This window comes from Anabrus simplex, chromosome 1 (assembly GCF_040414725.1).
Source record: "Anabrus simplex isolate iqAnaSimp1 chromosome 1, ASM4041472v1, whole genome shotgun sequence".
NCBI classification, from domain to species: domain Eukaryota; kingdom Metazoa; phylum Arthropoda; class Insecta; order Orthoptera; family Tettigoniidae; genus Anabrus; species Anabrus simplex.
The window spans coordinates 1,557,391,410-1,557,413,937 of record NC_090265.1 but is presented as its reverse complement, the minus strand read 5'-3'; the positions used below and the strand labels follow the sequence as shown (position 1 = coordinate 1,557,413,937).

At 43.2% G+C, this 22,528-nt stretch overlaps 1 protein-coding gene across 1 annotated transcript in view; it reads right to left on the bottom strand.

The window, feature by feature from the left end:
- Positions 1-22,528, bottom strand: part of LOC136880543 (hemolymph lipopolysaccharide-binding protein) — an 89,612-nt gene that overhangs the window by 47,470 nt on the left and 19,614 nt on the right. Inside the window, exon 2 of the mRNA XM_067153309.2 lies at positions 5,500-5,636. Within this exon, the coding sequence (XP_067009410.2) occupies positions 5,500-5,636 (137 nt within the window). The remainder of the gene's footprint in view (positions 1-5,499; positions 5,637-22,528) is intronic.

The window sequence follows — 22,528 nt, the reverse complement described above, 5'->3', positions numbered from 1 at the left end:
ACGACTTCTACGCAAGCGTGCGACCATCGCTTGTACGTGTGCTGCTATCTTAACATAACCTATGTGCACGAACTTAAAGCATAAAAAATAGTTATGAGTAAAAGTTTTGTGAACATAACACAGTGTTTACTACGTAGGTGTAGACATTGAACTTTGCATGCTGAAGCAGCATACTACGTGACCGTGACGTCACGACCACGTGCTCTTGTTTGGTAAACATAGCCACGTGCTTTTTTGACAGCTGTCTTCTTGACGAACCCTAACCGCACTTTGAAGGGCATTAGAGCGTCGCTAACCTCACTGCTGCCATCTTTACGGCGGTAAACCTCAAGGCTGCCACCTTATGCATGTTATAGCGCGGAATTTAAAATCCAACAGCAGAACGTCGCTAACCTCACTCTTGCCATCTTGATGGGCTTAAACCATACTGTTGCTACCTTGGTTATACGTTTTTGTGTTAGTTTACTGTTAATCGTTAAGCTGTTCGCATCATCGAAGTAGAGAGTAACAAATGTCGAGTAGATTTAAAGAAGAATCTGTTAGCAGAAGATAAAAGTCCGTCATGGAAAAACCTATGTCTAGGTATATTTGCGAAGAGTGTGGAAAAGCATTTTCCCGAAGCTATCACAGGAGACGTCATGAGATATCATGTAGGACAATTTTTCAATGCAAACATTGTAGAAGAGAGTTCAAGAACGCATACCACGCTCAACGTCATGAAGCCGCGTGTAATGTAGCTTCATCGGGAACAAAATACAAAGAGCTCAACCATATTCCAGCGAACACTGATTTACGTTTAAAAAGTACACCTCTGCGAGAGATTTTTAATTCTCCCTTGTTGTCTAGGCCTGCCGCAAGTTCTGTTACTAAGCACAAACTTCAAGATAAAGAGAGGCAAGATCATGATTATGATAATAAGGATAATGATGTTGATCAAAACAGTAGTAAAGGGAAAGTAGAAGAAGAAGAAAATCTTAATGTTTCATTGCCATTACAGCTTGATGATTTTACTTCATTTCCTAAGCCTACTACACGTTCTGTCGAAGTGCAAACATCTCAAGAAGAGATGCAAGGTAAAGAAGAAGGAAATTTCAACGCTTCATCGCTATCGAAACAAGTTAAGTTTGTACCTAGAAACGCTACTGCTGAAGCACGTATTACATCAAAACAAATCCCTGCACATCAACTGTCTGCATATAGACTCAAAGTTCACAACAAGCCTCTGTTACCCTATGTAGATATAAGCTACTGTAAAGACACCAACAAGCTAAAACAGAGCGAATGCCAAAGGGCCTAAGTAGGAACCGAACCGTTGATCTCATCATTAGACTATGTTTTTCTTGTTCCTCGTACTGCGAACCGAGGTACTGGGCAGAAAAACTTTTGTCCGTTTTGCTCTACGATGCACCGCTTTCGAGATATTTAACATTTTGCATTTAAGCCCCAAATTTAATGAATCGAACTAGCACGACGCGTTAGCCTCTAAGCTAGCTTTCTTCATAAGAGCAGCAGCCATCTTGCGCAAGCACCCTTAAGGCGTCTCATAAGGAGACGTGTATAGCCTCCATCTTGTGTCCGCCATCTTGCGCAAGCATCCTTAGGGCGTCTCTAGCCATCTTGTGCAAGGACCCTTAAGCCGCCTCATAAGAGCAACCGCCATCTTGCGCAAGCATCCCTAGGGCATCTCATAAGGAGCCATGTATAACCGCCATCTTGCGCAAGCATCCCAAGGGAGTCTCATAAGAACCTATGTATAGCGGCCATCTTGCATAAGCACCTTTAAGGAGTCATGTATAGCCACCATCTTGTGCAATTAGCGTCGAGAGATGGCTGCTGTAGAATTTTTCCTTTTTTAAATTATCCGCCACCATATTTCAAAGGTATGTACCTAAAGAATGTAGCACTGAGGTTTGCGATGTAAGATGGCGGATGACAGCTGACAAAAAAAAGCGCGTGAGTTTGTTTACTAAACAGGAGCACGTGGAATTTTTCAATTTGCCGCCACCACATTTCAAAGGTATCTAGCTAAAGATGGCAGCACGGTGCACTCTTGATTAAAGATGGCGGATGACAGCTAACAGAACTTTTCAAATTGCCCGCTACTACATGTCATAAAGAGGGCAGCACGGTGTTCTGTGGATTAAAGATGGCGGATGACAGCTGACGAAATTGTCCGCATGATAGCAGCACAGTACTCTATTGATTAAAGATGGCGGATGACAGCTGTCAAAAAAGCACGTGGCTTTATTTCCAAACAAGAGCACATAGAATTTTTCAAATTGCCGCCACCACATTTCAAAGGTATCTAGCTAAAGAGTGCAGCACTGTGCTCTGTTGATTAAAGATGGCGGATGACGGCTGTCAAAAAAGCGCGTGAGTTTGTTTCCAAACAAGAGCATGTAGAATTTGCCGCCACCACATAGAGGGCAGCACGGTGCTCTCTTGATTAAAGATGGCTGCTGTCATGTGGAATTGCCTGCCACCACATTTCAAAGTTATCTAGCTAAAGAGGGCAGCACGGTGCTCAAAGATGGCTGCTGTCAAAAAGCATTTTTCAAATTATCCGCCACCACATTTCAAAAGTAAGTAGCTAAAGAGGGCAGCACTGTGCTCTATAGATTAAAGATGGTGGATGAAAGCTGTCAAAAAAGCACGTGGATTTGTTTATCTCACGCTAGTGAGGTTAAGTTGGTAGCACTAAGGTTTAGGCCCGCCAAGATGGCAGCACTGCGGATGACAGGTGACGAATTTACATCTACTACGATAAAGAGGGCAGCACAGTGCTCTGTGGTTTAAAGATGGCGGATGACAGCTGTCAAAAAAGCACGTGGCTGCCAAAAAGCACGTGGCTTTGTTTACCACGCGCTAGTTAGGTTAAGTTGGTACTACTGAGGTTTAGGCCCGTCAAGATGGCAGTACTGAGGTTAGCGATGCGTTGTTGTCTGTCAAAAAGCACGTGGCTGTCAAAAAACACGTGGCTTTGTTTACCTCGCGCTAGTTAGGTTAAGTTGGTACTACTGAGATTTAGGCCCGTCAAGATGGCAGTACTGAGGTTAGCGATGCGTTGTTGTCGATGACAGCTGTCAAAAAGCACGTGGCTTTGTTTACAAATTCAAATTTCCCGCGGGTGGTGGAGGAGACCTCTGGGAGGCCTCTGGCTGTGGTGGTGGTGGAGGAGGCATCTGGGAGGCCTCTGGCTGTGGTGGTGGTGGAGGAGGCATCTGGGAGGCCTCTGGCTGTGGTGGTGGTGGAGGTGGAGGTGGCCTCTGGGAGCCTGCGGTGGCGGTGGCCGCAGAATCCCTGTATTATACTACTCGTATGGCCTCAGCTACCGTGTGCAGACATTTCAATCTGACGCCATCTGGCTGTCTGCTCGTCAATTTCGACGTTCCGTTTTACTCTAGGCCCCCACTAGATGGCAGACCGAGTAAACCGAAACTCTCTTGGGCGTCTATGGCTGAGATTTAATGAATTTTGTCGGGTATACACCAAATGTGTCACCAGAGATCTTTTACATACCGACATCGTACTACATGGAGTGTCGAATGGACTTTTTTCCGCCCCTTCAAAAATCCGACTACCTCTGCCGAGTTTGAACCCGCTATCTTGGGATCCGGAGGCCGACACTCTACCGCTGATCCACATGGTCGTTGGTAACTCAAGACCCCGGAGAAATGTGTAGAATGCTTGGAAGATACGGATCAAGACTGGATCACTGGCTGATCCATCTACACTGTGATGAAGCCAATGAACACGTCCCGAGGTGAAACCTCACTGAATTGCTTCGTCCACCTGGTGAGTCCACAATTTTCAAGAGACAATAAACCTCCGTGGCTGCTCTCAGTGTTGCGAATAGTGGGACGGCGAAGGTTGACGCTCACGAAGTGGACAGCGCGTATTTAAAGCAAACTTTCTTTGCAAGGTCATAGTGACGGTACTAGCACCACTGTTCGTCGACTAGCACACAAATTTTAATAGGCGTCATCTTTCAGATGTGCAAACACGACTCCCGAATTTTGTTTATGTAGCACAACTCCTTCTTGGTGCTGGTAATTCATTTTCCGCCAGTGTATTATAACATCGTTAATATTGTGATATTTAATATAATATTGTCTGTCTAAATGCGACAGAAATATTAACCAAGGCAAGGCGTAGCGCGCATGCTTATGAGCCCGGCGGGACGCGCTCCTTCCCGCACCCCTGTTTCTTTGCTAGTTGCTTTACGTCGCACCGACACAGATAGGTCTTATGACGACGATGGGACGGGAAAGGGCTAGGAGTTGGAAGGAAGCGGCCGTGGCCTTAATTAAGGTACAACCCCAGCATTTGCCTGGTGTGAAAATGGGAAACCACGGAAAACCATTTTCAGGGCTGCCGACAGTGGGGTTCGAACCTACTATCTCCCGAATACTGGATACTGGCCGCACTTAAGCGAATGCAGCTATCGAGCTCGGTCACCCCTGTTTCAAGCGACATGATACCCTTTCATACCTGAATTCTTTCCTACGAACAGACAATTTCGTTTATGTGAAATTTAACTTACCGAAGGAAAACACAGTGAGCGACATTCTTAAAGGACGTTTCGTTTTATTCTTATTGCCATTTATGATATCTCCATGACAGGTAAAAATAATCTGGAGGTTTCCATTACCGTTGAGGATGTGTTGTCCCATTTTCAACTCTATTTTGCTCCAAGATAAATGAAGTGTGTAGGTACAGTGTTTCACGTGCTGCACAAAGACTCTAACGAGGCATATTTTATGTCAGTAGGAATCGAAGGAATTTTTTTAATTGTCCAAATTAAGCGAAATTGTCCAAATTGTCTTATCCTGTAAATAGTATTCAAGACAGTTAACTGCCATTTTTAATTAAATTGAATTTTACGCAGGGATTTTTATCTGGATCCGAAGGTTGGTTCGAGGTCCACTGAGCCTTCGTTATTAGAATTGAAGAGTTATTGACGGTGATATAGCGGCTCCGATCTAGAAAGCCAAGAATAACGGCCGAGAGGATTCGTCGTGCCGACCACACCACACCTCGTAATTTGCAGGCCTTCGGGCTGAGCAGCGGTCGTTTGTTAGGCCAAGGCCCTTCGGGACTGTAGCACCATGGAACTTGGTTTGGTTCCACTAAGTCAGATAACAAGACCATTTACACATATATCGTTATCTGTTTTTTACCAAATTCCCGACAAGCAAGAGAAGATAAAAATCCCTTTCACGGAGGAGCCATACAAGTCACTTCGTCTACAAGCCCATCCTGCTCACGATATATAGGAATCAAACATTTCATGACAGACTAAAATTCCGAAAAAGTAATATTGTTTAATGAAGATTGTTTTTAAACATTATAATATTTGTTTCATTTTCACCTATGAGAGCGCTCGGGATTAACCGAACCACCCCATTTTTGGCTGATGTTTGTCCAGTACACTATGAGGAACGTATTTACTGTCGCATACAATTGATCATCTTGTCAGCTTGCAGTAATACAACTCACCCTAGCGACCCAGTCCCCGGAGCGGTTCTTCTCACTGCTCAACACTAGACGTGCCGTACTGGAGTTGCAGGCTGCCTCCGGCTTATGTGCTCCGTGACAAGACGCTAGTAGAAGCGCCAGTGTTCCCAGCGTCGTACCTAGAGAACGGATAATACTATCATTATTAGATTATATTTAAAACATGCACAGCGTTACTTGAAAATTATTTCAAACCTTTCAGTGGGCGAGTACCTAGCGACCAACATACACTTAAGAAAATGGAAATTGCAACACCATGAAGGCATTGGTCGTTTGTGTTGTTTTTCAAGGTATGGAACGATGCCATGTAGGTATGTAAACGATCAAAGTTTCAGAACCATTGGATTGTTACTACAGGTCTCCCCACATGATTGGTCGCGGAGGAATCAACTCCAGTATACGGACTCTGGTGTAGCGTAGGTGACTTGCAGTCTGTGCAGTGAAGTGTTCCCCGTCAAACATGCCTCGACGACAGAGAAGAGCACGCTATCAACAACTGTCGCCGTTTGAGAGGGCTCGGATAATTGGGCTGTGTGAGGCTGGATTATCGCTAAGGACTGTCGCTGCACGTGTTGACCGACAGGCATCTACGCTACAACGTGTATGGCAGCAGTGGTCAAATTAAGGTACCCACACTCGTAGACCTGGCACAGGCCCAGCGCGACAGACAAATGTGAGAGAGGATCGCCGCATCATTCGGATGGCCCGGATGGAACCCAATGCAACAGCAGCGCAAATTCGAACAGGTGTGGCACCCCACGTTGCACAACAAACAGTTGGTAATCGCTTGCTTGCAGCTGGCTTACGAGCCCGTGTCCCTGCAGAAGGTGTTCCATTGACCCCACAACAGCGACGTGTCGAGAAAGATAGACGTGGGTCGACGAATGGCATAGGGTCGTCTTTAGTGATGAATCGCGCTTCTGTCTTGCCCGCAGTGATCGCCGGAATCGTGTGCGCCGACGTACCGGGGAGAGGGGCCGCCTAGATCTTATTGTCGGAAGGCACACAGGGCCAACACCAAGCATTATGGTCCGGGGAGCTATTGGCTTTAATGTGAAATCACAATTAGTGCTTGTTGAGGGCACTATGACTGCTCGACAGTACGTTGATAGGGTACTCAATCCAGTGGTTGTCCCTATGATGGCGAACATTGCTAATGGGATGTTTCAGCAGGACAATGCCCGGGTTCACACTGCACGCATCTCCAGAGAAGCTCTCCACGACATCACAACCTTAGAATAGCCCGCCAGATCCCCGGACCTCAGTCCTATTGAGCATGTGTGGGACATGATGGGTCGACAACTGGCCAACCGTTCTCAGCCACCCATAACTCTGGAACAACTGACCTGTGCAGTGCAGCAAGCTTGGGCCACAATTCCTCAGGAAGCGATCCAGGGCCTTATTGACTCCATGCCTCGACGAATTCATCATTGTATTGCAGCTCGTGGTGAGCACATCCTGTATTGATTGTTGTCCAAACTTGCGGTCAGAGGGACCTGAAAGTGTAATAATCGAATCACAACTGAACACTCGTCCTGCATGTTCAATTGCAGCGATGTAGCACCACTCCTTCTGGGTATTGCAATTTCCATTTTCTTCGGTGTATTTTTTTTGTAAAATTTAGTCTATAGGGTTATTTCAGTCCGCCTCTGTGGTTTAGTGGTTAGTGTGATTACCTGCCACCCCCCGGAGGCCTGGGTTCGATTCCCGGCTCTGCCACGAAATTTGAAAAGTGGTACGAGGTTTGGAATGGGGTCCACTCAGCCTCGGAAGGTCAACTGAGTACAGTTCGATTCCCACCTCAGCCATCCTGGAAGTGGTTTTCCGTGGTTTCCTACTTCTCCTCTGGTACCTAACTTAAGGCCACGGCCGCTTCCTTCCTTCTTCCTTGTCTATCCTTTCCAATCTTCCCCTCCCCCCGCAAGGCCCCTGTTCAGCATAGCAGGTGAGGCCGCTGGGCTAGGTACTGATTATCCTCCCCAGTTGTATCCCCCGACCCAGAATCTGACGCTCCAGGACACTGCTCTTGAGGCGGTAGAGGTGGGATCCCTCGCTGAGTCCGAGGGAAAAACAGACCCTGGAGGGTAAGCAGAAAAAGAAGAAAGAAGAAGTTTTAGTTTTTGAGGGATGAATTAACATGTGTCGTACATTTGAAGCTTCCAATAGAAAAACAGTTTACTCAACCGTTCCCTATCTTTGTTCCAACACAGTGGTGGTAGTGATTATTGTTTTATGAGGAAGTACAACTGACATACCCTCCACTATTAACACTAATAAGGAAAATGGAAGAGGTCCAGCACTTCGGAGAATAAGGAATCGGCCACGATGGACGTGAAAAAGAGACTCGCTAGACCTCGCAAACCTAATACCGCAGCGTCAGAAAAGAACCAGAGTTGGCCATGAGAGGTCGGATAGGATAGATGAAGGCTAGGAGCCTACCACAATTAGTGGAAGCAATGCCAGACTCAGCTAGGGGAACCGTGGTCACCAACCCACGCTCCCGTGTTGGGAGCCCCTAGTTGCCCTTTTCGTCGCCTCTTGCGATAGACAGAGGATATCGTGGCTGTGTTGTACCGTCCCCACGAACACGAGGTCATTCCAACGCCGCTTATTTAAAATACTAATAACACTATCTATCCGGACTTTCTGGTAGAGCGAATAGCTTTTTAAAAATTGTCGAGAAACTTCACCGAATGAGTATTGGGAGGAAGTCCATTAAGGGCATTGTCCTCCCAGGACTGCTGCAGCCCAGCCGGGTGGCCTTCAGATACTAGAATATCACGTAGTCCTTGGACAAGTCGGGAAGTGAAAACCGGTAGCCTCAGATAAAGAGCGAGATATACTGCCTGCCCTACACCACGGACCTGTCAATAAATATTTCAAGACAAACTTCCGCTTACTTGTGCCAGACTCCTCACTTTCATCTATCCTATCTGAACATTCGACGCCTCGTGAGTCTTTCATATTCACGCACTTCGTGGTCCTTTTCCTTCTTTGGCCGATACCTACATTTTTCGAAGTGTCGGATCCCTTCCATTCCTTCTCTCTGGTTAGTGTTAATAGAGAATGGTTGCCTAGCTGTACTTCCTCTTAAAACAATAATCACCACTATCACCACCTTATCAAGAATTCCATTATTTTATTATTGTATGTATTAACTTACAAAAAATGTAGCATAGAAAGGGCTGTTTTCGTAAAAAGGTGGTTCAGTTGAAAGATTTGCATATTTTAACTCCTATCTAGAAAACTGTTCCTCAAGTTGGAAAATATAGGGAAATACTGCAATATCTCTAATCAGGCACTAAAAGGTCTGAAATCATTTCATGTTCATCTCCATATTACGCCAAAATATTTCATTTTTCATTCTTCCCCAGTCCATTCATAAACTCTTTTTGTAATTACTGAAAGTATAAATTCTCCGAAGAAAGTTAAGAGAAACTATGTGTACAATACCTTGCCCGTGAATTTTGATCCTTATTGAAGGTTCGGTCGCCTAACGTCATGAAAATTTTGTAATTATTGTAAGCAGTGTTGCAAAAACGGACATAAGCTGAATGATATCAAAATTGCATTAAGCTAAAATACTCTTTTACTCATAGAAAGCATTAATTTCCATGAGTTTGTCGATTCCTTTTTTTTCATTTTTTGTTTTTTTCATGTTGAAACATAAGAGAATTTCTTACTACAAACACAGCCCATATTACAAGAACTATGTCTCTGCAGGAAATATTGTGCTATCTCTGGATCAGTGGTAAAGTGTTGGCCTCTGGATCCCAAAATTGTGGTTTCAGATCTTGCAGGGATTTTTGAAGGGTTGAACATGTGTTAAACTTTTCGTTAAATAAAAAAAGTATCAACAAATGACGATACGAAAGCACTTTATTTATTTTAACACAATATTAATCATTCATTTATTATTGCACATAATCAAAAACTCCGTCCGACTCGTTGGCTCAATGGTCAGTGTACTGGCCTTCGGTTCACAGGGTCCAGGGTTCGATTCCAGGCCGGGTCGCGGATTTTAACCTATATTGGTTAATTCCAATGGCTCTGGGGCTGGGTATTTGTGCTGTCCCCAACATCCCTGCAACTCACACACCACATATAACACTATCCTCCACCACAATAACATGCAGTTACCTGCACGTGGCAGATGCCACCCACCCTCATCGGAGGGTCTGCCTTACAAGGGCTGCACTCGGCTAGAAATAGCCACACGAAATTATTATTATTATTATTATTATTATTATTATTATTATTATTATTATTATTATTATTATCATTATCATTATCATAAACTCCACTGACCGATCATGAGCATCTTATCTTGGATTAATTTCTATCTGTATTCGAACTGTCAACCTCCATCTTCTTTACGGTGCAGCAATTGGTACATAGGTCAAAAATACCTGGTTGTGTGAAAATATCCGTTCTTTTTGCCATGTTCACTTGGGAAATAGTGATCCAGGAAAATAAATTGAAGCAAGAAATGAATGTAACAGGGTATCACTTAAAGTGGTGAAATAAGTGGGCCTATTTCCTAGGAGGAAACCATTAAACCAGTATCTAACAATTTGTTCATGGTGTTGTCTTTGTTTAGCTTGCAATTTTTCTTTTTCTTGTCCGAGTAACACGATTTCAATCCAAACTGTTGCTATGTTGACTGTTTTTTGCATTTTCCAGCAAACTATCTTCTTCTGTCCAGGGTTGGGCCAGATTTACACAAGTAAGTGAATGCTGAGATTCTTTCATTATCCTACACGAACACGGGGTGTTTTCTCCTTCCGCGAGCAATCCCATCGCTGAAGAATGGTTTTGCATTTCGAAACCCAGTGCGGAGCCTTTTCAAAGTCTTCCACACAGGTAAAAACAAATTATGTCCCGGCGGTAGCTCTTCTAGCTTCCCCACTTCCTTCTATAAATGTTGCTCCTGTCAGAAAGCTATGACGGGATGGAAGTCTACAACTGACCTGTTGATGGCCATGCAGAGGGTGCCTAAAGACCACATCTTGCTTGTTCCTTGCTGCTTCTGCAACAACTTTCCTTCTTATCTCTGGCCGCATAAGGGCGTACAGATGGTACCGGTAGCAAGTTAGAGGTAGCCTGTAATGAGGGCTCTGTAAACCTGCTTTGCATGTGTTGATGCACCCCATGCAGGAGCGGCGTACTCGGCTGCAGTGAAACGAAGTGACCTTGGCTTAGTGGCACTACGGTACAATGAACGTTCATCCGACAAGATGGTTCACATCTCATTTTGAGACTGAGATCGGTAACTTTCAGAGATTTTCTCCATTCTAGAATTGATTGATCCAACCTGCTTTTTCCTGTGGTGTAATTTAATTCGTTGTGATTATTTCCTTGAGGACTAGCACACAACGTAGTAATCTCAAAGGAAAGCAAGATATATTGGCGGTCAGGAGTTAATATTCCAAGACAGTAGTATAAGTGGACAGTTCACCTGCCGCCCCCGACTCCGGCCCTCCGCAGAGGCCTCCTCCTCCTCCACATGCCCCTCAGCAGAGGCCTCCTCCGCCTCCACCTCCACACGCTCTCGGGAGAGGCCTCCGCCGCACTGACTGCGCTGGCTAAGAGCGCGAGCCTAACCTCACATCCGCCATCTTGGAGGGGCTTAACCTAACTTTTTATGTGTAAGAGAGCTAGCCTAAACTTATGGAGGGGATTAACCACATTTTTACAGCCGGATGCCCTTCCTGACGCGAAACTAACCTAACATCCGTCATCTTGGAGGGGCTTAACCTAACTTTTGACGCACAAGACAGCAAGCCTAACCTCATGGAGGAGCATAACCTCAGTTTTACGGCTGGATGCCCTTCCCGACGCCAATTGCACAAGATGGTGACTATACACGGCTCCTTACGAGATGCCTTAAGGGTGCTTGCGCAAGATGGTGACTGCAAGATGGCTGCTATACATAGGCTCTTATGAGACTCCCTAGGGACGCTTGCGCAATATGGCGGCTATCTAATTCTACAAGATGGCGACTATACATGGCTCCTTATGAGACGCCTTAAGGGTGCTTGCGCAAGATGGTGGCCGCAAGATGGGTGCTGCTTTTATAAAGAAAACTAGCTTAGAGGCTAACGTGCCGTGCTAGAAAAAATGGTTCGATTTATTAAATTTAGGGCTTAAATGCAAAATGTTAAATATCTCGAAAACGGTGCGTCGTACAGCAAAACGGACAAAATTTTTCTGCCTAATACTTGGGTTCGCTGTATCAGGAACATGATAGCATAAGAAAAGAGTAGTCTAATGAGATCAACGGTTCGGTTCCTGCTTAGGCCCTTTGGCATTTGGTCTGTATTAGCCTCTTATGTTGTGTCTTGGAGCAAGTTTTCATAACTTCATCAAGTCTTGCTATGGTATAGAGTATAACATGCCGTGCTAGAAACAACGGTTCGATTCATTAAATTTGGGGCTTAAATGCAAAATGTTAAATATCTCGAAAACGGTGCGTCGTAGAGTAAAACGGACAAAATTTTTCTGCCCAAGACATAGGTTCGCTCTATCAGTAACATGATAGCATAAGAAGAAATTAGTCTAATAATACTAACGGTTCGGTTCCTGATAGGCCCTTTGGCATTTGGTCTATTTTAGCCTGTTATGTTGTGTCTTGGAGCAAGTTTTCGTAACTTGATCAGGGCTTGCTATGGTATAGAGTATAACGTGCCATGCTAGAAACAACGGTTCGATTCATTAAATTTGGGGCTTAAATGCAAAATGTTAAATATCCCGAAAACGGTGCGTCGTAGAGCAAAACGGACAAAATGTTTCTGCCGAATACTTACGTACGCTGTGTCGGGAACATGATAGCATAAGAAAAAAGTAGTCTAATGATGAGCCTGTTATGTTGTGTCTGGAGCAACTTCTTATAACTTGATCTGTTCTTGCAAAGTCATAGGGTGAAATAAGGCAGGGCTATACTCTATTTGTACAGACCTTAAGTAGAGGTCTGCCTCAGGGGCTCACAACGTGTAACTTATAACCTATTAGTTTGATCAGCCTGAAATTCGAGAAATGAGGCAAGGGTTATTATGTAGGATAACTGCTATACTCTATTCGTACAGACCAGATGGCGACTGCTCTTATGGATAAAGCTGGCTGAGGAGGCCTACTACACAAGATGGCGGCTCTACACAGGCTCTTATGAAGAAAGCTTATGAAGAAAGCTAGCTTACAAGTTACTGCACAAGATGGCGGCTGTACATAGGCTGTTATGACTTCCTCCTCCTCTTCCTTCTCTGTCAAGGCATAGCTTTATCTCTCTATCAAACAAGTTTAAACATGCATTCTACTGCGCAAGATGGCGGCTCTACACAGGCTCTTATGAAGAAAGCTAGCTTACAAGTTACTGCACAAGATGGCGGCTATACATATGCTGTTATGATTTCCTCCTCCTCCTCTTCCTTCTCTAACTAGTTTAAACATGCATTCTACTGCGCAAGATGGCGGTTATACACAGGCTCTCATGAAGAGACCTAGCTTAGAGGCTACAGCACAAGGTGGCAGCTATACATAGGCTGTTATGACCTCCTCCGCTGTCAAGGCATACCTCTATCGAACATGCATCGTGAAGGCAAGAATGAGCACGTGCTGCAGCGATGGCGTTATTGTGCATGTTTAGACTTGATCGTTTTCTCAAGAATGAGTAGGTGTAGTGTAAGGAATGCAGTAAGTACAACATATTTGAATGCAATAATATATTTATTTACAATGTACTACAACAGATTTCGTTTTGCTGCTGACAAGGTTGCTATGCTTCTTAACAGCTTTCTGCGGCATGCTTCTGAAATTTTAATGTCTCCTGCTACATTGAAATTAAACAAAACATTTAGAAATGTATTATACTATGTATGTTATGCTTTACAAAGAAGATAATGCACTTCTTACCTTGTTGTTTTTCCTTTTCTGAATCATCATCATCATCATCATCATCATCATCATCATCATGTACTAGGAAAGTTTATCCATACACTGTATACAGTGTTCAATCTTCGGATTTGATCCATCCCAACCATCATCATCGCCATTTTCCCCTCGATGCTTGTAATGACGTTGACAGGTTCTGCATTAGTCTACATCGATTAACATCTTACTATGGAGAGGAAGGATCTCTCGAAAATTATTTACGAAAGGAGCAGCGTACGTAGATAAAAATCCTGGTGGTAAACATTGAATCAGATGTTTTTTCATCAAGGTTTCATGTTTATAGAACATTTTAATAGCCTTACTTACTTGTGTGAGATAAGATGTTGCCTATTAGCATGCGAACCGCATGCACATTGACAGTTTTGTTCGTTGCTCTGTTCCATAGCGTACGATGTCGAAGCACACACTAATGTTGATGATAAAGGACTATTCCGTAGGAGGAGGGATTGAGTTAACCTTAGTAACTGCGAGGAGGAGGAGGAGGAGGAGGAGGAACGTAGCTGACCTGTGAGGCGGAGGAGAAGGTACAAGGCTATGTCCGGTCGTTGGAGGAGGAGGAGGAGGAGGGAGAGGAGGAAGCTGTTTTGTCAAGACAAGCTCTTACTAGAATTGGTTGTAGAACAAGACGAAACATGTTGGCTATCAGTGTTCAGAACAGAAACATTATAAGATTAATCTCTCTGTTGATACAGTCGTACTCAGCGCACACACATAGAACTGCAAATGTTGCATTTCTCTATCCGACATAATTCTTCTTATTCACTGCAGATAAAATCATTTTACTACTTTGCAGAGGACACTTTTGTCTTAAGAAGTTAAAGTTTGCGGGATTCGAACACATGCAACAGAAAAACAATCTGTATAGATTTCGAACTCTGATTTAGTTACAATAGAAGAACACAGATTCAAACCCTGTTCTCTTATCAAAAACACGGAAAGTAAAATTAAACAGCACGCTGGTGCTATAAGAAATACACTGCTTACATTTAAGTCACTAGCAGTCGAACAAATTATCGGATAAACCTGTAACTTGAAATTTCGGTTCGGAAACATATTATTTTAATCTGTTAGCATGGGTTACAAGCATGTAGCTTGTGCAGGAGAGGGCTACTATGCAAAATGCTGAACCAAAAAGTAATTGTGCTACACACATAATAGAGAATAGGACCTAAGGGTTCTATCTTATTAGAAGGGCAAAATGATGAAAGGACTCTTCCTCCTCCTCCTCCTCCTCCTCCTCCTCCTCCTCCTCCTCCTCCTATCCGCGTCTTCCTCCTCTTCCTCTTCCTCTTCCTGACCGCGTCCTCCTCCTCCTCCTTCTCCTCCTCCTCCTAGAAGCAGTTAGCTGAAGTTGGTACATTTTTAACAGCAGCAACACCTTCATCGATTGTTATCAGCAAGAACGCTTCTACTTTGTTAAGTGTAGCAAATTAATCTCTAGTGGTAAATGGTTTTGTGTTCAGAACTGAAAAATTTATACCACACATAACAGGGAATGGAACCCAGGGGTCACGTCTTATCAGAATTATCTAATAAATAATAAAATCCCCGATCTATTAGTGGAGCAATGAGTTGCGTTTTCCTAACAGAAATCAGTATCTGCTTGATAGTTTTTAGTGTTTGGAACACTGAACTTTTGAAGATGGCAGCAGTGAGGTTATCGATGTTCTGTTGTGCTTAAAAGTGAGGTTAGGGTCCGTCAAGGTGACAGCAGTCAAAAAGCACATGTCTTTGTTTACAAACAAGAGCACGTGGTTGTGACGTCACGGTCACGTGGTATGCTACGTCAGCACGCGAACTTCAAAATCCACGCCCAAGTAGTTAGAACTCGTCAACAGCCGTAGATTTTAAATTTCGCACCTACATCCTTACGTTAGTGCACATAGGTCATGCTAAGATAGCAACACAACACACCTGCGAACATTGTACATTCTAGCGGAATAAATTTAGTACGATAGTCGATGTATGCATCATTGATAGCTGATGTGTGCACGCTTTTAAACATCGTTATTCTTACTGCTGCTATGTTCACAAGATTTTTAGACATCGCTATTCTTTATGATTTAAGTTCGTGCGCATAGGTTATGCTAAGATAGCAGCAGACTCATACGATTGCTGCACAATCTAGCGGAAGATGTTTAGTACGATGCATGCAAAATTTATAGGTGATGTGTACACGCTTTTAAGCATGGCTATTCCTTGTGCTTTAAATTTGTGAACATAGGTTATGCTAAGGTAGCAAAACATATGCGATTGCCGCATGCTCTAGCGGAAGAAGTTTAGTACGATAGTCGATGCGTACATCATCGATACGTGATGTGTACACGCTTTTAAACATAGCTATTCTTTGTGCTTTAAGTTCGTGCACATAGGTCATGCTAAGGTAGCAGCACACAATTGCGATCGTTGTACACTCTAGCGGAAGAAGTTTAATATGATAGTCGATGCATGCAAAATCGATAGGTGATGCGTACACGCTCTAGCAATTTTTCAATTTACTACTGCTATGTTCACAAGATTTATAAACATAGCTATTCTTAATGCTGCTCTTAACGACGTAGAGCGCAGAATTGACCATCTTAGTGCTTTTAACGAGTTCTAACTACGTGGGCGTGGATTTTAAACTTCGCGGGTTGACGTAGCATAGTACATGCCTGTGACGTCACGACCACGTGCTCTTGTTTGTAAACAAAGCCACGTGATTTTTGACAGCTGTCACCTTGACGGACCCAAACCTCACTTTTAAGGACAATAGAGCATCGCTAACCTCACTGCTGCCGTCTTTAGGACACTAAACCTCACTGCTACCACCTTATGCATGTCGTAGCTTGGAATTTAAAATCAAACAACAGAACATCGCTAACCTCACTGCAGCCATCTTCAAAAGTTCAGTGTTCCAAACACTAAAAACTATCGAGCAGATACTGATTTCTGTTAGGAAAACGCAACTCATTGCTCCACTAATAAGTCGGGGATTTTATTATTTATTAGATAATTCTGATAAGACGTAACCCCTGGGTTCCATTCCCTGTTAAGTGTGGTATAAATTTTTCGGTTCTGAACACAAAACCATTTACCACTAGAGATTAATTTGCTACACTTAACAAAGTAGAAGCGTTCTTGCTGATAACAATCGATGAAGGTGTTGCTGCTGTTAAAAATGTACCAACTTCAGCTAACTGCTTCTAGGAGGAGGAGGAGAAGGAGGAGGAGGAGGACGCGGTCAGGAAGAGGAAGAGGAAGAGGAGGAAGACGCGGATAGGAGGAGGAGGAGGAGGAGGAGGAGGAGGAGGAGGAGGAGGAGGAGGAGGAGGAGGAGGAAGAGTCCTTTCATCATTTTGCCCTTCTAATAAGATAGAACCCTTAGGTCCTATTCTCTATTATGTGTGTAGCACAATTACTTTTTGGTTCAGCATTTTGCATAGTAGCCCTCTCCTGCACAAGCTACATGCTTGTAACCCATGCTAACAGATTAAAATAATATGTTTCCGAACCGAAATTTCAAGTTACAGGTTTATCCGATAATTTGTTCGACTGCTAGTGACTTAAATGTAAGCAGTGTATTTCTTATAGCACCAGCGTGCTGTTTAATTTTACTTTCCGTGTTTTTGATAAGAGAACAGGGTTTGAATCTGTGTTCTTCTATTGTAACTAAATCAGAGTTCGAAATCTATACAGATTGTTTTTCTGTTGCATGTGTTCGAATCCCGCAAACTTTAACTTCTTAAGACAAAAGTGTCCTCTGCAAAGTAGTAAAATGATTTTATCTGCAGTGAATAAGAAGAATTATGTCGGATAGAGAAATACAACATTTGCAGTTCTATGTGTGTGCGCTGAGTACGACTGTATCAACAGAGAGATTAATCTTATAATGTTTCTGTTCTGAACACTGATAGCCAACATGTTTCGTCTTGTTCTACAACCAATTCTAGTAAGAGCTTGTCTTGACAAAACAGCTTCCTCCTCTCCCTCCTCCTCCTCCTCCTCCAACGACCGGACATAGCCTTGTACCTTCTCCTCCGCCTCACAGGTCAGCTACGTTCCTCCTCCTCCTCCTCCTCCTCCTCGCAGTTACTAAGGTTAACTCAATCCCTCCTCCTACGGAATAGTCCTTTATCATCAACATTAGTGTGTGCTTCGACATCGTACGCTATGGAACAGAGCAACGAACAAAACTGTCAATGTGCATGCGGTTCGCATGCTAATAGGCAACATCTTATCTCACACAAGTAAGTAAGGCTATTAAAATGTTCTATAAACATGAAACCTTGATGAAAAAACATCTGATTCAATGTTTACCACCAGGATTTTTATCTACGTACGCTGCTCCTTTCGTAAATAATTTTCGAGAGATCCTTCCTCTCCATAGTAAGATGTTAATCGATGTAGACTAATGCAGAACCTGTCAACGTCATTACAAGCATCGAGGGGAAAATGGCGATGATGATGGTTGGGATGGATCAAATCCGAAGATTGAACACTGTATACAGTGTATGGATAAACTTTCCTAGTACATGATGATGATGATGATGATGATGATGATGATGATGATTCAGAAAAGGAAAAACAACAAGGTAAGAAGTGCATTATCTTCTTTGTAAAGCATAACATACATAGTATAATACATTTCTAAATGTTTTGTTTAATTTCAATGTAGCAGGAGACATTAAAATTTCAGAAGCATGCCGCAGAAAGCTGTTAAGAAGCATAGCAACCTTGTCAGCAGCAAAACGAAATCTGTTGTAGTACATTGTAAATAAATATATTATTGCATTCAAATATGTTGTACTTACTGCATTCCTTACACTACACCTACTCATTCTTGAGAAAACGATCAAGTCTAAACATGCACAATAACGCCATCGCTGCAGCACGTGCTCATTCTTGCCTTCACGATGCATGTTCGATAGAGGTATGCCTTGACAGCGGAGGAGGTCATAACAGCCTATGTATAGCTGCCACCTTGTGCTGTAGCCTCTAAGCTAGGTCTCTTCATGAGAGCCTGTGTATAACCGCCATCTTGCGCAGTAGAATGCATGTTTAAACTAGTTAGAGAAGGAAGAGGAGGAGGAGGAAATCATAACAGCATATGTATAGCCGCCATCTTGTGCAGTAACTTGTAAGCTAGCTTTCTTCATAAGAGCCTGTGTAGAGCCGCCATCTTGCGCAGTAGAATGCATGTTTAAACTTGTTTGATAGAGAGATAAAGCTATGCCTTGACAGAGAAGGAAGAGGAGGAGGAAGTCATAACAGCCTATGTACAGCCGCCATCTTGTGCAGTAACTTGTAAGCTAGCTTTCTTCATAAGCTTTCTTCATAAGAGCCTGTGTAGAGCCGCCATCTTGTGTAGTAGGCCTCCTCAGCCAGCTTTATCCATAAGAGCAGTCGCCATCTGGTCTGTACGAATAGAGTATAGCAGTTATCCTACATAATAACCCTTGCCTCATTTCTCGAATTTCAGGCTGATCAAACTAATAGGTTATAAGTTACACGTTGTGAGCCCCTGAGGCAGACCTCTACTTAAGGTCTGTACAAATAGAGTATAGCCCTGCCTTATTTCACCCTATGACTTTGCAAGAACAGATCAAGTTATAAGAAGTTGCTCCAGACACAACATAACAGGCTCATCATTAGACTACTTTTTTCTTATGCTATCATGTTCCCGACACAGCGTACGTAAGTATTCGGCAGAAACATTTTGTCCGTTTTGCTCTACGACGCACCGTTTTCGAGATATTTAACATTTTGCATTTAAGCCCCAAATTTAATGAATCGAACCGTTGTTTCTAGCATGGCACGTTATACTCTATACCATAGCAAGCCCTGATCAAGTTACGAAAACTTGCTCCAAGACACAACATAACAGGCTAAAATAGACCAAATGCCAAAGGGCCTATCAGGAACCGAACCGTTAATATTATTAGACTAATTTCTTCTTATGCTATCATGTTACTGATAGAGCGAACCTATGTCTTGGGCAGAAAAATTTTGTCCGTTTTCCTCTACGACGCACCGTTTTCGAGATATTTAACATTTTGCATTTGAGCCCCAAATTTAATTAATCGAACCGTTGTTTCTAGAACAGCACGTTATACTCTATACCATAGCAAGCCCTGAGCAAGTTACGAAAACTTGCTCGAAGACACAGCATAACAGGCTAAAACAGACCAAATACCAAAGGGCCTAAGTAGGAACCAAACCGTTGATTTCATTTTTAGACTACTTTTTTCTTATGCTATCATGTTCCTGATACAGCAAACCTAAGTATTAGGCAGAAAAAATTTGTCCGTTTTGCTGTACGACGCACCGTTTTCGAGATATTTAACATTTTGCATTTAAGCCCCAAATTTAATGAATCGAACCGTTGTTTCTAGCACGGCACGTTATACTCTATACCATAGCAAGACCTGATGAAGTTACGAAAACTTGCTCCAAGACACAACATAACAGGCTAGAACAGACCAAATGCCAAAGGACCTAAATAGGAACCGAACCGTTGATCTCATTATTAGACTATTTTTTTCCTATGCTATCATGTTCCTGATACAGCGAACCTACGTTTTAGGCAGAAAACGTTGGCCGTTTTGCTCTACGACGCACCGTTTTCGAGATATTTAACATTTTGCATTTAAGCCCTAAATTTAATAAATCGAACCGTTGGTTCCAGCACGGCACGTTAGCCTCTAAGCTATCTTTCTTTATAAGAGCAGCAGCCATCTTGCGGCCACCATCTTGCGCAGTGCCCTTAAGGCGTCTCATATGGAGCCATATATAGTCGCCATCTTGTGGAATTAGATAGCCGCCATCTTGCGCAAACATCCATAGGGCGTTTCATAAGAGCCTATGTATAGCAGCCATCTTGCAGTCACCATCTTGCGCAAGCACCCTTAAGGAGTCTTAGAAGGAGCCGTGTATAGCCGCCATCTTGTGCAATTGGCGTCGGGAAGGGCATCTGGTTGTAAAACTGAGGTTAATCCCCTCCATGAGTTTAGGCTAGCTCTCTTACGCATAAAGAGTTAGGTGAAGCCTCTCCAAGATGGCGGATGTGAGGTTAGGCTCGCGCTCTTAGCCAGCGCAGTCAATGCGGCGGAGGCCTCTCCCGAGAGCGTGTGGAGGTGGAGGATGCCTCTGCGGAGGGGCGTGTGGAAGAGGAGGATGCTTCTGCGGAGGGCTGGAGGCGGAGGCGGCAGCTGAACTGTCCACTTATACTACTCAAGACGAAACGCTGAAACTATGTGTAAACACCGAGAGTTGTTACAAAGTATGCCAACATATCAGGAAGATGTATCATTTGATTACTGAAAGTAATGTTGACTAATTTCAACAACACGTGTTTTCATTTTAATTTTTAGTGTGTGGATAGAGAAGAAAGTGCAATCATCTCAGTCTCTATAGTCAATGAAATACACTTATATCTTAGTTTTTATCATAATAAATGTATATAGAACTGTCGACAAACTGAAAAGAAATGAGGAAATTAACGTGGTAGCAATAATGCTTCAAGCTGTCACTATCTGATGTGAACATCCACAGCCTGTTTCCAGTCATTCGACGGGGTCAGGAATAGAATGAACGAAGCCCACATCTAGCGGCGAGGATAGATATTGTGCCGGCTACTGAAGCCTGTCACACTTCTGCTCAATAGATAAGCGTCATCACGAAACTTGGGTTATGACATTCATCTCCCATTGTAACGATAGACGTAGAACATTAACTCAATCACACGATACCTCTTTATCGAATTAGGTAGTGATTTGAGAATTTTAGGTTTGATAGGTAAAATAGACTACTCGGCAACACAAAGACAAGTGAACTATTCAACATGATGGCTTAGTGTGGGAAGAAATGGTCCCAGTTAAGTCTTAAGTGTTCGTGTGGTTATGAACTCATAATAAGATGACAAGGCTAATTAAGAGGCTCTTATGTAACAAGTTTCTTGTGTCGACTTTTAGCCTTGTTCCATAAACCTCGATTTACAGAATGAATGATCCTCAAATATCCAAGAGCAAAACGAAATATTGAGGTTAGTCTTTCAAGTACAGTTTTAAATATCATGAAGTACAGATACAATAAACAAGCATTGTGGTTAAAAAAAGTTACTGGTCCTACTATTTTAAGGGTTTTCCATATCGATGTGCCAGAATGTTGTGCCTCAGGGTTTTGTACGTGCTTGCAAATCTACCTACACGGACATATTGTATTTGAGTACCTTCACATACCACTGGTCTGAGCCGGGGTCGAACGTGTCAGCTTAGCCTCAGAAGGCCAACGCTCTTAGTCTGAGCCTCTCAGCCCGGTCATCATGGTGTCATTTTGTACTTCTGTAGCATTAAAGATTTTCGATGTTGCAAATACTGTATCTAATGATAGAAACCCGTTTTACAGCAAAACGTATTCTTACGAGCACTTCTGAATAGCAGACCCTTCTAGAAAAACATACATACATTATCATTATAGATCACTATGCCTTTCAACTTTCAGTCTGCAAGCTTCTGTGAATTTACTAAACGTCGCCACAATCCTCTATTTGCATCTAGTGTTGAGGCCTCATTAAGTTCTGTACCTCTTATCTTTAAATCGTTAGAAACTGAGTCTAACCATCGTCGTCTTGGTCCCCCTCTACTTCTCTTACCTTCCATAACAGAGTCCATTATTGTCCTAGGTAGCCTACTCTCCTCCACTCGCCTCACATGACCCTACCACCGAAGTCGGTTTATGTGTACAGCTTCATCCATCGAACTCATTCCTAACTTAGTCTTTATCTCCTCATTCCGAATACCCTCCTGCCATTGTTCCCACGTGTTTGTACCAGCAATCATTCTCGCTACTTTCATGTGTGTTACTTCTAACTTATGAATAAGATATTCTGAGTCCACCCAGCTTTCGCTCCCGTAAAGCAAAGTTGGTCTGAAAACACACCGATGCAAAGATAGTTTCGTCCGGGAGCTGATTTCCTTCTTACAGAATAGTGTTGACCGCAACTGCAAGCTCACTGCATTAGCTTTACAACACCTTGATTCAATCTCACTTACTATGTTACCACCCTGGGAGAACACACAACCTA